Below are 14,217 nucleotides of genomic sequence, written 5' to 3'. Positions count from 1 at the left end.
GAGATATTGATTTGAATCAAGTTATCATACTCGGCCCATGCTCTCATCATTATAATCTATGCACAAGACAAAGACACAATACTTGACTATTCCGGCCTATCCTATCTCAACATATTTATCTATAACTCCCATTCTACAGGATCTAAATCCCTTCGTTTCTCATAAATCGTCAAACTAGGTTTCCAACCATCATTTTTCAATTTCCTTGAGACTTCCTCAACGCCCCTGAACACTCTCAGGAAGTTCCCTCCAGCAAGGAGCGAGAGTTCATGTTCTGTCCATCCTCTTTTAATCAATTCTGCGAACTATCATATATGAATCATCCAACATCACAGTATCAGTAAATATTCTAACATTGAAGGCAGAAGAAACAGATTGTATATGTGCTCACCAGATATGGATATTTAGATACGTCCTCTAATCCTTTGGGAGTGGTCTCAATCCCATCGTAATCCGATCCTATACCGACGCTGTGTAACCACCCAAGTCAACACACTATTCCTAGCATAAATCTAACGATAGGAGAAGAAAACGAGCTTACTGGTGTTTACCAGTCTTCTCGACGATATATTCAATCTCATCCGCAATATAGGATACGTCCACTTCATCAGGATGGGCAGAAGCGAAAACGGGGAAGAAACTACCAAAAACAACCAAACAAATCAGCCATACTTGAAAGATACAGATAGATACGTGTACTTACTTGACCATGACTACTCCGTCAACTTGATTTTTACCTCTACCGATCTTAGCCAAGATATTATCAGGGACGTTCCTCGACATGTTGTTGAAGTGTCTTGCGGCTGAATGGGAGAGCATGATGGGGGCCCTTGTGATCGAGCTGACGTATAGTGTTCAAGTATCAATACGAAGTACGAGGAGCAGGAATACGGTGATGACAAGAAAAAAACGCTTACAGAGCTTGTAAAGCCGTTTTGTCCGATACGTGACTGAGATCCACAATCACACCTAATCTGTTCATCTCTGGTACAAGTGCTCTACCGAATTTTCTGTAACCATCTCAAGTCAGCATGTTTCTCCTCCCTGTGTCCTGTTACTAGGGGTAACTTACGATAATCCTCCCCATCTCTCCTCGACACTTTCGAATATACCAGCCGAGTCGGCAAAAGCGTTATTGCAGCTATGTGTGAGGGTCATATACCTAACACCAAGTCTATGGAATGTTCGAAGGACTAACAGAGAAGATCAGTTGAAAGGTTCATTACATTGAACAAAGGGGAACAGCCAATTTACCAGCAAGTGAATTGCCTAACATGTGCCCACTGAACTCAACAAGTATGAGCACGTCGATTCTTGTTACAGATAGATGATTGGATGAACAGAAAAGGAGACTCGACTCGACTCACCCCTCCAGTCCAAACATACTAGCTACTTTACCTTCCTTGATAGCCACCTCAACTTCATCCGCAGTAGAGGCGAACGCAAAGGTATCAGAGTACTTTTCAATGAGGTTGAAAGAAACGTCAATCTGCTCGAGGGTGTCTACGATGCATGCAAAGAAGTATGTTAGCTTGTTAATCTGGTTTAATACATCTCCCATTGGAGCTGTATATGTGTACATATAGCCATGGATGTGGATGTATATCTCCCCAGATGTAATGAGGACGACGAGTTGTGTTTAGTCTAGTATAGTAAGTGAAATGTACTCACCTCGGACTTGGAAAGTGGGATTTAAGAAGTCCTTTCCATTATCATCTCTACATTCCACGAAGCTAGAGTTGAAAATGATATATTAGCCAAGCCAAGTCATCAGTGGGTAAGATGATAATGTAAGACTCAAAAGGCCAAAACTCACATTGACCAGAAGAAAGCGCCTAGAGAACCTTCTCTTATCCTTGGAATATCTACATGACCTTTCTGTAAGTGGTATTTCGAAAGTATCAGCGTGCAATCTTCTTAAGCGATTCGTGCAATGTACTTGTAATTGTATTAGTATTTGTTTTGACTCACAGTAGGTTTGTTCAAATCAAATGCCGAGATGTTATTGCCATAAAACGCTCTCGCGAATTCAGGTAAATCTATATGACCGTCAATTACTGGCGAGCTGAAGTATCATAGTCAACAGTCAGCGTGACTTATCTCTAATATCAAGTGGATTGAATGATATGAATTGAATATTAGAAACGTAATATGAGAGGGTATGGTTGTTTATCATAAAAAGGTATGATGAAGCTCAAAGTCGTACAAGTTTAGACCCACCCTTTCAGATAATACCTCGCCAGTCCCAAATCATCTTTCGGTACACCATCGCCCTTAATAGATACGAGTATGATCCCACCAATGAGTAAGATAGGTATGAGGATGGTAGTTAGGATCAATTTTCTTCGAGGTGGAGAAGAGAGATCATGTCGATCATGTGGGAGAAGAGGTTGAGATGACATATTGTTGTTGGTATTGGCAACTTTACTGTCAAGCAAGGAGATGTCTCGGCGAGTGTCGTATGGAAGCGAAGGGGGCAATCACGATTCTCTGTCCACTTGAGAGGACAAAGTGTTGGTGTCGTTGTCGATACTCGAGTGGTTGTTGGATGCCAAAGGATGAAGGATGTCCAATGGGTTGATCCTCTCTCATCTCATCTCACCTCATCAATCGTTATCTCGGTTCAATCCGATGCGCACGTGGCACCACATCTCCCTTTCAACCATAAAGAACGGCTAGCTCTCGCAGTCGTGAGCGATACGAGTAGTTGTCATGAGTACGGATATCCCGCGAACGGCTACCAAAGATGTATGTGAATAATCAAGAGATACATGAGTGGAAATAGTAAAAATGAAGGGGAAAGAAATTAACATATTCATCTTGTTCATTGATGAAATTCTATATACATAATATGATAAAGCTCATGCTAAAATGATATCAATCGTTTTTTGTTCGTTTCTTCCCTCCTTCCCATGTTTGTCAAATGAGATTGATCCGGTAGAAGAATTCGTTGTTATCACCTAGTCTGATCTTATCCATCCCCCCGATCCCCATCCGCATCTTCTCAAGTTCATCCCACTCATACTTCCTTGCACCATCCCAACTTTACTCTTGGCGCTGAAGCAGAGTGGGACATATACGTATACGTCCCAAGAACATCGTTAGATGTCTACAAAACCATCCGAATCAGCGAGATGTGTGTGACTTATGACAGGTATGACTCACCACTATCCTCATCAGATCCGTAAAACTCATCGTCTTCGTCATCCAAATCACCCAATTCAGTGAAATCCACCTTATATCTTAAAATACCACCAATCCCTCCGAAACCTTTAACGAATTGTGAACCTTCTTGAGATTTGTTAGTTACAAATTCCAGTGTAGCTCCAAACTCCTTGTACTTCTCCGCGAACCATTCTAAGAGTGGTTGAGGATCCGCAGCAGATTCCATCTCGGTTCCAGTCGATTTGTCGATAAACTTCTCTCGGTCTTTATCGTTCGGTGAAGAGAAAACAATCACTTCTTCACCAGCAGCGTTTCTCAAAGTGTTTCGGATGACGTCCAACTGTTCCCATACGATCAAAGTTTCCACAGCACCCATATCTAAAGCTTTGAGGGTATCGGTGATACCGAAACAGTATTTTCCGGTATCGAGAGCGATTTCGTCAAAGTATTTCTGGATGAGTCGTTTTTCTTGCACGAATTTCACGTTGGCAAGGGAGTCGGCGGCAAGTTCGATGGCCTAGATTAAAATTACATATCAGTAAGGCCGCTTGAGTGATACTGCAGATTTGGTCGAAGCAAAGGAAGATAGTCTAAGCCAGGGGAAATGAGCTCACCTGGTTGAAACCATTTTCACCACCATAAGAAACGTCCACAATCTTAACTACCTTAGCCAACAATCTAGGATCGAACAAGTCACTTCCACTCAAATCCGTTTTCAACTCGGCACTACCTGCCAAGACCAAACCGGCTACATTGACTTTATCGGCAGTGATGAAATGTTGAACAGCCAATTCAGCTACTTTTCTAACGTAATTTCGCCTGGCTTCCTCTCGAAGACGTGAGAAACGTAATGCGGATTGACCACCTCGACCATGTTTCTTTGGTAGGTCGACAGTGAATTTGTGGATGACATCTCGAGTGTTTCCTGATAATGTACCGAATAACTATATGACCATCACCATCAGCTGAGATTCTCCGAGAAACATACAGATGAGATGACTCACAGCTCCATTACCATCACTGCACAATCGGACGAATGATGTATCAGCTCAATGTGACTCAATGGTTGACGGGGTTGACTCACATGATGATGAAACCCCATTTAGAATCATTCTCTAACAATTCTTCTAAAGCCTCTACGTGGAATCTACTATCACACATGTACAAAGAGGTGTTGATAGGCTTGAAAGGTTCCAAAGCGAATGAAATCTTCTTTTCTTTTCCTTCATCGTTCAGAACAGTACCGACGAAAACACATAAACCGTTATCGGGAACTGTATAGATGGTTTGAACTGTTAGCTAACACATGAAGGCGAAAAGACCAACAAGGAACAGAGCTAACCTCGATTGTACAGTTTGAGCTTCTGTTGTGTAGATGTGATAGCTGATAACACGGATAACCTATGAAGAGAATAGAAGTTCAGTATGGACATATAACAAACAAAGGAAGCCTGATATTGGGATGAAAATGGGTACGCACCTATTTACACGAGACTTGATGTTAGATGCAGTACCGTATTCAGTGGTCAACATCGACGATGCCTGCGAGATCTGGGATCCTGCGAAAAGATCAGACTGTCAGTACCACGACAATGTCAGTGGAACGAAAACAACGAGACTCACTAGGAGGAAGAATTAAGGTAATACACGAAGTACCGGCACCTCTAGCATTAGCAAGCATAGTAAGTAGCTTTCTATGCCTCCAGATCTATGATATATCTCATATTAGCTGGATATGCACTGGCGTCCGGCCCTTAAGAGCTAGCTCACCTCGATAGCTTGGTCAGTCTACATTGCACAAGTACATGTCAGCTATCCATTCCTTTCATTGAGGTTTTGAGATGTATAAACTGACCTCTTGTTCGCTCGACATTTTGATTAATCTTTTTCTCCTTTTCTATGAGTTCTATATGATTGTAAGATACCTTGTCGCCACTTTAGCTGTTCCGCTGGTCCAAAGTGGGGGATGAGAGGTGGCAAATGCCTTTTGATTTTTGATAGACGAAGGAGTGGAATGAACAGCGGCCGACAACAATGAAGCAGCATGACGGTGAGTGAGGTTTGGGTCGGGTTTTTCCTTTTCCTCGAATCAGTGTACAGTGCGAGTGGCGGAGGAATCAATCAAAAGTGAAAAAAGTTGAAACATCGCATAGTTTATTTGATTACCCCACATAAGGAGTAAAGCTTATGAGTATGGCGTAATGAGACGAAGATGAGAGGAGAGGAGAGGATTTCTAAGCATTTACCAGTTATCAGATAAAAACGATATCAACTCATCAGACATACATACGCCCATATACCACACTGATACCTATATCATCCTCATCGCCACTCCATACCAGCATACACAGACCACAATGTCATCCGACAACCTGGTCTCAGTCACCTCACCTGAACATTTCAGATCCCTCCTTTCAGCAGACTTGAACCGAGTGTCCTGTTTGAATTTCTGGGCACCATGGGCTGAGCCTTGTCAGGCATTCAACAAGTCAATGGAGGAAGAGGCAAAGAAGTTTCCTCAGGTGTTATTCTTGAACGTAAGCATCTCTGCAGTCATTTGCCATCCGCCATGTCTTGTAGACTTTTTAGAACACCTCTACCAAACTTTTGAACAGAAAGTTATGCTAATCATTGACAACTTTCATCCTTGCTCTTATCTTCTAATTCGATGTTGTGATCATATCCATATCCGTATTCATATTCGACCACTCACCCGAACCAAAAAATCGTCTAAAACGCAATATACTCGGTCGTCTCATGTTGGATCTCGATTAGATTGAAGCTGAAGAATTATCTGATATCTCAGAATCGTTTGATATCGAAGCTGTACCTTCATTCCTCCTCTTACGTGTGAGTCGGACTTTCCTTCCCTCCCTCGCTCTCGCTTGTCTTGCGCCTTCCATTCGCTTCTACCTCCAAATATCGTTTCGTCGTATTCCCTTTCCTTTTGTCTTTCCAATCGAAAACAACGACGATAGCAACAGCAAACAGAAAAAATGGTCTGGAATTCAATGATGCTTGTACTTCTTGTCGTCTTTCATTTGATTTTCTTATTTCCAACAATTCTTAGTCCCTCTTTTGATCTCTCTTTCTCTCAATGTTCATTATCGAAATATTCAAGTAAAAGCCATTTTTCGGTCTTTCCTTGGACATTACCCCCATTACCATCATGATGACCCCCCGACACGTTCAATGATATACTATCCTTTGTATGTCCTTCTTTTGCTATGACTACATCTCTACACTGCTCATAGAGAGAAGGGAGAGAAAAGTCTTGGTACACAACGAACATTCTTCACATCGTATATATACACAGCTCTTTTACGCGAGGTGGCGAATATACTTCGTTTCTATCTTGACTTGGAATCAGCTCTTCACTTTTCATCCCTTACCAAGGGTTGACTACAATCCCCAACTACTGAGATCATTTGCTAACGATCTGAATTTATGTATCTTACTCCTCTCACTCGATATCGTTCACCGAATCACTATAATCAATATGGCACCGATGGACGAACCACCTACACCTACTTCACCAACCAAACCTACCGGGAACAAATCGTTACTCCCTCCTGCACCTTCACGATTCACCCCTCGAACACCATTGCAATTCTTGTCTAACTCCCCAACCAATTCAATCTCCTCAAATTCCTCTGCAAACACCTGGGTACTTCGTACACCTGCTCAATCCGCTTCATCCATGCCTGGGATCGATACACCACCCAAACGACCAAATTCTGGCCGTGCACCCAACTCATCTCCTGCGCACGTCAACGTCAAAATACCTTCACCTTCCACGCCCTCATCGTTTGGTTCGAACGGACTGCATACGCCTAATTCATCCATCATACGAAATAAACCACATATGCCCTCGCCTTTGGATAAATTGGATTACCTACATTCGATTCCACCTTCGCCACCTATATTGGATCCCTCGCAATTACTGGTTCTCCCACCGACACCAAATCCCGATATTGAAACTCAATATCCGATCGCTTCTCCTTTTGTCAACCTTTCACCTTTCCCACGTGGTTTATCTAAACCCGCATCTGGAATCGGACTGACTGGTATGTCACCTTCTCCTCGTCGTCGGACTTCCAATTTGGGTCCCCGACGTGGATCCACCCTTGCCGTTGAACTCGAACTTGAACATGATCAACATCGTATTCCGACAATTATCGATATTAACTGCCCGCCTCCTTGTGAATCATCCTCAAATGGCGATGATCCACTATCGCGTGTACCTTCGCCACTCCATTCACACCGTATTTAACTTCGTTTCTTCTACATGGACACTGTACACTGCTTGGAATTCTTATCTTCTGTCCGTTGTATCTCGGTCATCTCCTCTGCGATACTGTAATTTATGTGTATAGGGTCATACATTATTAGCTAGACATTCAGGATCTGACGTATCGTTATTACAATCACTCCTTTCTCAACATTCTTCCGGATCGACTTCGACTTCATCCTCATCATCAAATACACAACCATTAGCAACCTCCAATGCGGTCCCTCAAGCACCCACCGAAACACCTAGACAGCGAACTGAAGAAGAGATCGTAGCTCGATGTAAAGAACTGATGAACAAGCATAAAGTGGTATTGTTCATGAAAGGTAATCCGACTTCACCCAAATGTGGATTTTCAAGACAGACCGTAGGACTCTTAAGGGAACAGGGAGTAGAATTTGCTTGGTTCGATATCCTCTCGGATGAAGATGTTAGACAGGGATTGAAAAAGGTTAATGATTGGCCTAGTAAGTTCCTTCGTTCTCTCAACTCAAATTCATATAGTGTACCTGATTGCGAGAGGTCGATGACTGATTAACCGTTTGAATGATTAGCCTTCCCTCAAATCATAGTCAATGGCGAATTGATAGGAGGTCTAGATATTTTGAGAGAAATGATTGAGAATGGTGAATTCCAGGAGATATTGAATGGTGAAGAAGAAGATGGAGTGGATGAGAAGTAATCGGTTCATCAACGTTAGCTGGTTCGTGTGGAGTATGTCAAAATGCTTCTTGTGTAGTCATGCGATATGAGTTGGATTGAGATTTGGATTCTATCTCGTATGGCGATACCGCAGGTATATAGAGAGAATTAGCTTGATCAATTTATGTGTTGATAAATCTTATCAGTCACTAAACATTGATGATTCACGTTATGCTATATATATTATACATCCTATTCATATGATCGATGCACGATGCAGGGTATGATGTTGTGCTGACAGATATGAGCATAATGATGTGTGACAGGGTATTCATTGATTCATCGCATCTTCTTCTTCGTCCTTTCCTTTTGTTATATGTTCGACCATTGCAACTCGATCCTCAGTTCTTTCTCGCTCATCGTCCTCTTCTCTCACTTCATTCTCACGATCATTCTTCTTATGTTCAAATTTGGCTTTTCGAGATTCATGGAATTTCCTTTGAGGTATAACAGTCTCGAAAGCTTTTTGCCAATCCCCTTGAGCGATATATTGAAGGAGTATATCAAAGACCTATATGTGATGTCGGCATCAAAGTCAGCACTTGATTTCCCCTTGATATTGTACGTTTCAAAGAGGAGAAGAAGTCTTCGCTTACCTGATTAACAGTCAACACCTTTCTAGTAGGTAAATTATCAATAAATTTACCAATCGGTAATCTTGCTGTCCTTATTCCCAGCTTCTCAGCCTTGTTCTGACATAGGTTTTTATACCTATTCCTATCGACTATACCTCCTATAACGTATATATGAGATTCGTCCAGTGTTTCTAACTCTTCTTCCGCATCGGCACTTAGATATATCAAGGTGTGTTTGGTTTGAGTCAGACCAGGTGGAAGGGTTGGACCTGTCAAGTGATTTTGCAGTTGTATATGTTTATCTTGATCATTCTTGTCTTCGTTTTCGTTTTCTTGATCTGGTGCATTGTCTATCTGCATTCCAACTCTATCCTGTCGCTTTGATTCCTCATCCGAACTCAACACGGAATGTATTACCCCCACATCCTCTTTCCACCAATACGACCGACTCCACCTATCCCAGTTCCTATCTATCATCTTGGTCCATAAGCGAGGAGATGTTTCAGGTGAGAACCCAGTATGTATTATTGATTTGATGGGTTTAGGGGCAATTCGATTGGATGAGTAACAAAATCCTATCTGAGATGACATCGAGTTGATCTCCTACAAGGATCAAGGAGCAACCTTTATTCAGCATTAGAGGTATGTGTTTTGAGTCGATCCGAGTTTACTGACCTGCTCATTCATCAACTCATCAAAACCCAAATCAATGACCACCCCACCATTCCAACATTCCCCGCTGTCGTCATCATCACCTTCATGATCTTTATCTCTAAATTTCTTCTTCTCCGCCTTCCTGTCTTTCTCCAACTTTTTCCTCTTCTCATATATCTCCTTATCTTTCTCTGACAATGTACCCTCCTTGTATCCCTTGGAAAGTTCAGCTGCTCGTTCTTTACGGCGTGCTTTCTCGGCAGCTCGTTTGAGGGGTTTCATAGCTTCCATTTTTGCCTAAATGATCAACAATCAAGACAATGATTAGTTATAGCCAACAGCTTTTCGCGTTGGGTCATATCCTATGATCTATGATCTAAAGCAGAACTCCCGCTTGATCTTGCTCTTTGAAGATAGACTCACCTGCTTCGCTGCTCGTTTCATCGCATTCTTACTCATCCCCTCTGGTCTTTCATTGGATGAACCACCAAGACTAGATGGTCCAGCTAGGACATTCCCCTCCGAGGAAGCATTCATCATCGATTCTTCGTCCATCTTCGGGAGTCTTCGTAAGTATCAATTATGCCGACCCAGGTGAGGACTATTATCTGATATTCGGTAGGTTGTAAGAACCGGAGATGTATCCGTTACAGTGCATGTAATCATAAGGTGGTAGGTGGTAGACATCATCACTGTCGTTGTCGATCTACGGTGACTTTTGACTTTTGAAATTTATCTTAATTCGTCCCCTCAATTTGACCTTTGTCTTCGCGGAAAGGTATATGGCAACTGCATGCATCTGATACACAGTAAATCAACACTGGCCATACGCCCGAGACAAGCGAGCAGAGAGAGAGCGCGGCGGTTGTTTCTGCATGCAGCGGTGTGTATCACACACATAACGAAGTGATCATTCACATCACAATATGCACTTTCCAAAGTATCAATCCTCTTCTCCCCCAAACTCTTTCCACTGTCCCCCAAATCCCATCTACCTCAAAATCCAAATCGTCCAAATTTAAATGCCGATCATACCACCACATCTCCTCTAATCTTATCCCTTCATCCCCCATATTCACATATCTATCCAACCTGGTCGAGCTGTATGGTGCAACTAGGTACGTCGTAGTAGTAGTGGCAGACAGTTTGATGGGATCTATGATATCTCCTTCAAACACTCTAATCGTAGTTAAGTTGGTGTTTCTCCCCTTGTCGCCTAAGAGCCATACTGGTGGACTATAAGTCTTCCACCAATATACATTTCCCTGTTCAACCATCTGGGGTATGCGCATCTGCAATGGAATGACTCCGCCTTGATGATATACCCCCATGAACATTCCCATGAACCCATTAAATATCATCCACATTACCAACCACATCTTCCTACTTTTCTTGCCTGAAGGTAGACGTACGCAGCATAATATGAGAGGGACAATGGGAATCAAGAATCTAGCTTCTTGATGTGGGAACAATGATAGAGACATGATTGCGAATAAGGCTGTAATGATATTCCACCATAACTCCGAGGATAAGGGTGAGCGAAAGGAAAATGGTAGTTGAAGTAAGATTAGGAGTATTGCTGGACCGATCAATTGTGGAAAATTGACGAGTGAATGGAGATACCATGGATGTAATCCGTGTTGAGCTAGGTTGGCTGTATTGGCGTTGTACAAAATATTATTCAATGGTGTGATGATTGGATTGAAATTACCCCAGATCGAACCGGTATAACAGATCGTATCGACCAGTATAGCTATCGAGCTTGTAATTCCGAAAGAAAAAACGAATGCCACTGCAGATCGAGAATGTTGGAAGAAGTGCGGCAAGAGTCGGAGAGAAGGGATGAATATGAAAGCTGGGAAAGTAGTTCGATTGAATATCCCAAGAGAAAAGATGAAACCAAGTACCAAACAACTTCTAAACCTCGATTGACCCTGCAAGAGGGGATTCATCAATACTCTTTTTCCTGATGTAAGAGACATAACATACCTTGTTTTGAATTATACGTCTAATCAACGCCATACTCCACAGCACCAACAAAGTTTCCCAAGAATTCGAAAAAGTGTGCATCTGATATGTCCACGTAACATATGACGATCCGGCCATCAACAAATGGCTCTTCCTATGTTTAATTGAGCTAGATAATTCCCAAATCGCTCTGTCTCCTACGCACACGCTTAGGAGGAACATCTTCGCGCGCAAGGCATAGGAAGTGGTTTTTGGTGTACATGCGAAGAAGCGCATAATCGACATGGTTGGGCCGTAGCTGATCCACAGGATGAACCAACTTCTCACTGGGGATTGCGAAGTGAACTCCCATGTGTAGTTTACATCGTAACCGAGGACCTTGCCTATCACAAAGTTCTACAAAGTCAGCTATAACGCGAGATGGGTTGATAATGTATTGGACATACCTGCTATAACCTCTGGGCCTTGGGAGTTCTCATCGGGGTAGATGTAGCTTGGGGATAAGGCGAAGTATAGTCGGATCATCAAGAGGAAGAGATACCATCTTTCTGTAAGATAACTGTACCCAGCTAATTTCAACATTGTCAGTGTAGATGTCAGAGAGTATATCGTGCGATCCATAAATCAGTTCTTCATCCTCGATGATACGATTTCGGGCTCACCAGTATGATCGCACCTGCTTAAATTTTTACAAGAGTATCATCATACTCTCCTTTGTCTTTTACATCTTCGGAGGAATGCAATACCTTTAGCTTCCTTTGTTATCAGTCAAGAATAGAAGCAGAAGTATATGTCAGATAAATCGCTTGCGGTCGGCTTCCTTCTGTCGCTAAAGGCCGAGGAGCTTTGTTTCTATACCTTATACAGTTGCGAGCGACATGTTATCTTCAGTCCAGTCGTAGCTGTATGCACATTCGAGATGATAGATGTGACTGACAAGTTGTCAAAGGTAGGATACCACAGCTATACACGGTTCGGTGAGCAATGAAATATGCTGACGTAATCACTTTGTCAACCCACACAGTTGTGATCGAGTGATCCGTAGAAATGGAATCGATACAAGTAACTCTTTCATGCTTACATCTCACAACTATATACATCCATACTCAGTATTCATACAGCACGAAGCCATCATCGCCCTCAATAAGCATCCTCTGGACATCCCATCAACCATAATCAACATCCCACAACCCATTATAGCAGACAATCAACATCATGTCGGACGCTAGATTACGTCGTGTGCAGAAGGAGATCAAGGGTGAGTAATACTGTCCAATGAAGCAGAAATACTCCTGGTGAAGCGAGCTTAGATGGAAAGAATGGCACTGATGAAGATGACGTCTCGGTAGATTGTGCGAAAGATAAGACGAGTAATATATCCATCGACAGTGAGTCCCCTTCATTCTACCTTCCTCGTCTTCTACTCATAGAGTCAGTAGCTTACATGATATATCATAGTGATTGACGAATCACCTTTCCACCTCATCGGAGCATTCCCAGGACCAGTACGTCTGCTACACGAGTGCCAGGCTGATTAAAACGAAGCTGACTACTTTATTAATTAGCCTGACACGCCCTACGAAGGTGGATATTACGAAATAGTCAGTCGGTCAATCACAATGCGAGGGGTGACTCAACTGATGAGATGAATGTTGGTCTTGATAATAGGACATAGTGATTCCTGATGCGTACCCTTTCCAGCCGGTGAAGATGAAATTCATAACGTGAGTTTATCGTATTCACACTAGTTTATGGATGCTGATTTAGTATGTCTCTACAGGAAAGTGTATCGTAAGTTACCAACTATGGGGAGATCCATGTGGACCTGGAGCTGATTATGCTACTTTCGCCAGACCCTAATGTCTCTTCAGCCAGTGTGAGTGATTTGATTTCTTGTCATCTCACATCAAAATATAAAGCTGATTCCCCCTTCCTACCATTACCGTAGGGAGCTATCTGTCTCGGTATGTGTATGGTCTGTCAGAAGTTCAATCCATCGCTAACTTTCTCTTACGTGTATTAGATATCCTCAAAGATGCTTGGTCACCAGTAAGTCCAGCTGACTCGAGGGTAGGCAGATTCCCAATTTAGCTGAACGACCCATCCTATACCAGGTACTTACCCTCAAATCCACCTTGATCTCATTACAATCCCTTCTCTGTGAACCTGTACCGAACGATCCTCAAGATGCTGAAGGTTAGTCCCTCCTTCACCCATGTGATCGTAGAACGATCTTATTGATGTCGTGATTTTGAATAGTCGCCAAACATTACCTGGCAGATCGTAATTCCTTTAACGCCACTGCCAAACACTGGGCACAGGCCTATGCACAAGCTCCGGCACATAAGAAAAAGAACGAACCTGGAAAAGTAGCTACGGATGCTGAGTTGGCCGGATTATCAGAAGAGAATGTCGTTGGGTTCACGGATATGGGTTTTTCGAGGGATCAGGTGGTGAGTATGGTATCATCTGACCGCTAGTCCTTAGTAACAATCAGTGGTCAGAGAGGTAGCTGACGAGAGCATCCTTTCATGTTTAGATATCGATACTTAAAAAGCTGAATTACAGAGGAAACAACGTCAACCCACAATCGTATAATGCTGTGAGTAGTATCTGACTCCATCCTCGAATTGAGCTGACGACACAATCATTCTAATGTCAGGTTCTCGAAGAACTGCTGAAATAGTCCTCATGGTATGACAATCTTGTTTGAGGGGCGACGTTTTGGTATCGTTAATCCGAGACAAGGAGTAAGGGAACGGGACTTTCTTCTGATATAGGGTTATGAGGTCGAGTGATTGAGTAGCAGTAGAGATAGAGAAGTAATCTAATTTAGATGATTGGATTTTTTTCCAGCATATG

At 42.6% G+C, this 14,217-nt stretch overlaps 6 protein-coding genes across 6 annotated transcripts; 2 read left to right on the top strand and 4 right to left on the bottom strand.

The window, feature by feature from the left end:
• Positions 1–119: 119 nt before the first annotated feature.
• Positions 120–2,402, bottom strand: V865_003617 (uncharacterized protein; the record flags this gene model as incomplete). The annotated part of the gene is made up of 12 exons (XM_066227408.1): positions 120–305; positions 392–470; positions 542–640; positions 704–841; positions 918–1,010; positions 1,073–1,193; positions 1,255–1,283; positions 1,368–1,503; positions 1,672–1,733; positions 1,817–1,878; positions 1,972–2,065; positions 2,221–2,402. 12 exons carry the CDS (start codon positions 2,400–2,402, stop codon positions 120–122), a joined length of 1,281 nt encoding a protein of 426 aa, XP_066083505.1.
• Positions 2,403–3,145: 743 nt separating this feature from the next.
• Positions 3,146–5,038, bottom strand: V865_003616 (peptide chain release factor 1, archaeal and eukaryotic forms; the record flags this gene model as incomplete). The annotated part of the gene is made up of 9 exons (XM_066227407.1): positions 3,146–3,682; positions 3,780–4,109; positions 4,170–4,185; positions 4,250–4,439; positions 4,508–4,566; positions 4,646–4,724; positions 4,789–4,873; positions 4,936–4,953; positions 5,021–5,038. 9 exons carry the CDS (start codon positions 5,036–5,038, stop codon positions 3,146–3,148), a joined length of 1,332 nt encoding a protein of 443 aa, XP_066083504.1.
• A 484-nt stretch (positions 5,039–5,522) lies between these two features.
• On the top strand, positions 5,523–8,138 carry V865_003615 (Grx4 family monothiol glutaredoxin; the record flags this gene model as incomplete). The annotated part of the gene is made up of 4 exons (XM_066227406.1): positions 5,523–5,702; positions 5,941–6,015; positions 7,542–7,923; positions 8,011–8,138. 4 exons carry the CDS (start codon positions 5,523–5,525, stop codon positions 8,136–8,138), a joined length of 765 nt encoding a protein of 254 aa, XP_066083503.1.
• A 291-nt stretch (positions 8,139–8,429) lies between these two features.
• Positions 8,430–9,942, bottom strand: V865_003614 (uncharacterized protein; the record flags this gene model as incomplete). The annotated part of the gene is made up of 4 exons (XM_066227405.1): positions 8,430–8,669; positions 8,755–9,336; positions 9,409–9,684; positions 9,811–9,942. 4 exons carry the CDS (start codon positions 9,940–9,942, stop codon positions 8,430–8,432), a joined length of 1,230 nt encoding a protein of 409 aa, XP_066083502.1.
• Positions 9,943–10,301: 359 nt separating this feature from the next.
• V865_003613 (uncharacterized protein) lies at positions 10,302–11,937 on the bottom strand (the record flags this gene model as incomplete). Its single annotated transcript, XM_066227404.1, has 3 exons — positions 10,302–11,321; positions 11,377–11,738; positions 11,802–11,937. 3 exons carry the CDS (start codon positions 11,935–11,937, stop codon positions 10,302–10,304), a joined length of 1,518 nt encoding a protein of 505 aa, XP_066083501.1.
• A 633-nt stretch (positions 11,938–12,570) lies between these two features.
• Positions 12,571–14,041, top strand: V865_003612 (uncharacterized protein; the record flags this gene model as incomplete). Its single annotated transcript, XM_066227403.1, has 13 exons — positions 12,571–12,613; positions 12,705–12,743; positions 12,814–12,860; positions 12,921–12,956; positions 13,024–13,079; positions 13,136–13,146; positions 13,209–13,231; positions 13,304–13,319; positions 13,379–13,404; positions 13,470–13,551; positions 13,615–13,808; positions 13,895–13,957; positions 14,018–14,041. The coding sequence occupies 13 exons, from the start codon at positions 12,571–12,573 to the stop codon at positions 14,039–14,041; spliced, it is 660 nt and encodes a 219-aa protein (XP_066083500.1).
• Positions 14,042–14,217: the final 176 nt, after the last annotated feature.

This window comes from Kwoniella europaea, chromosome 1 (assembly GCF_036810445.1).
Source record: "Kwoniella europaea PYCC6329 chromosome 1, complete sequence".
NCBI classification, from domain to species: Eukaryota; Fungi; Basidiomycota; class Tremellomycetes; order Tremellales; family Cryptococcaceae; genus Kwoniella; species Kwoniella europaea.
Note: the sequence above shows the minus strand (reverse complement) of the source record. Positions and strands in the feature narration are given on the sequence as shown.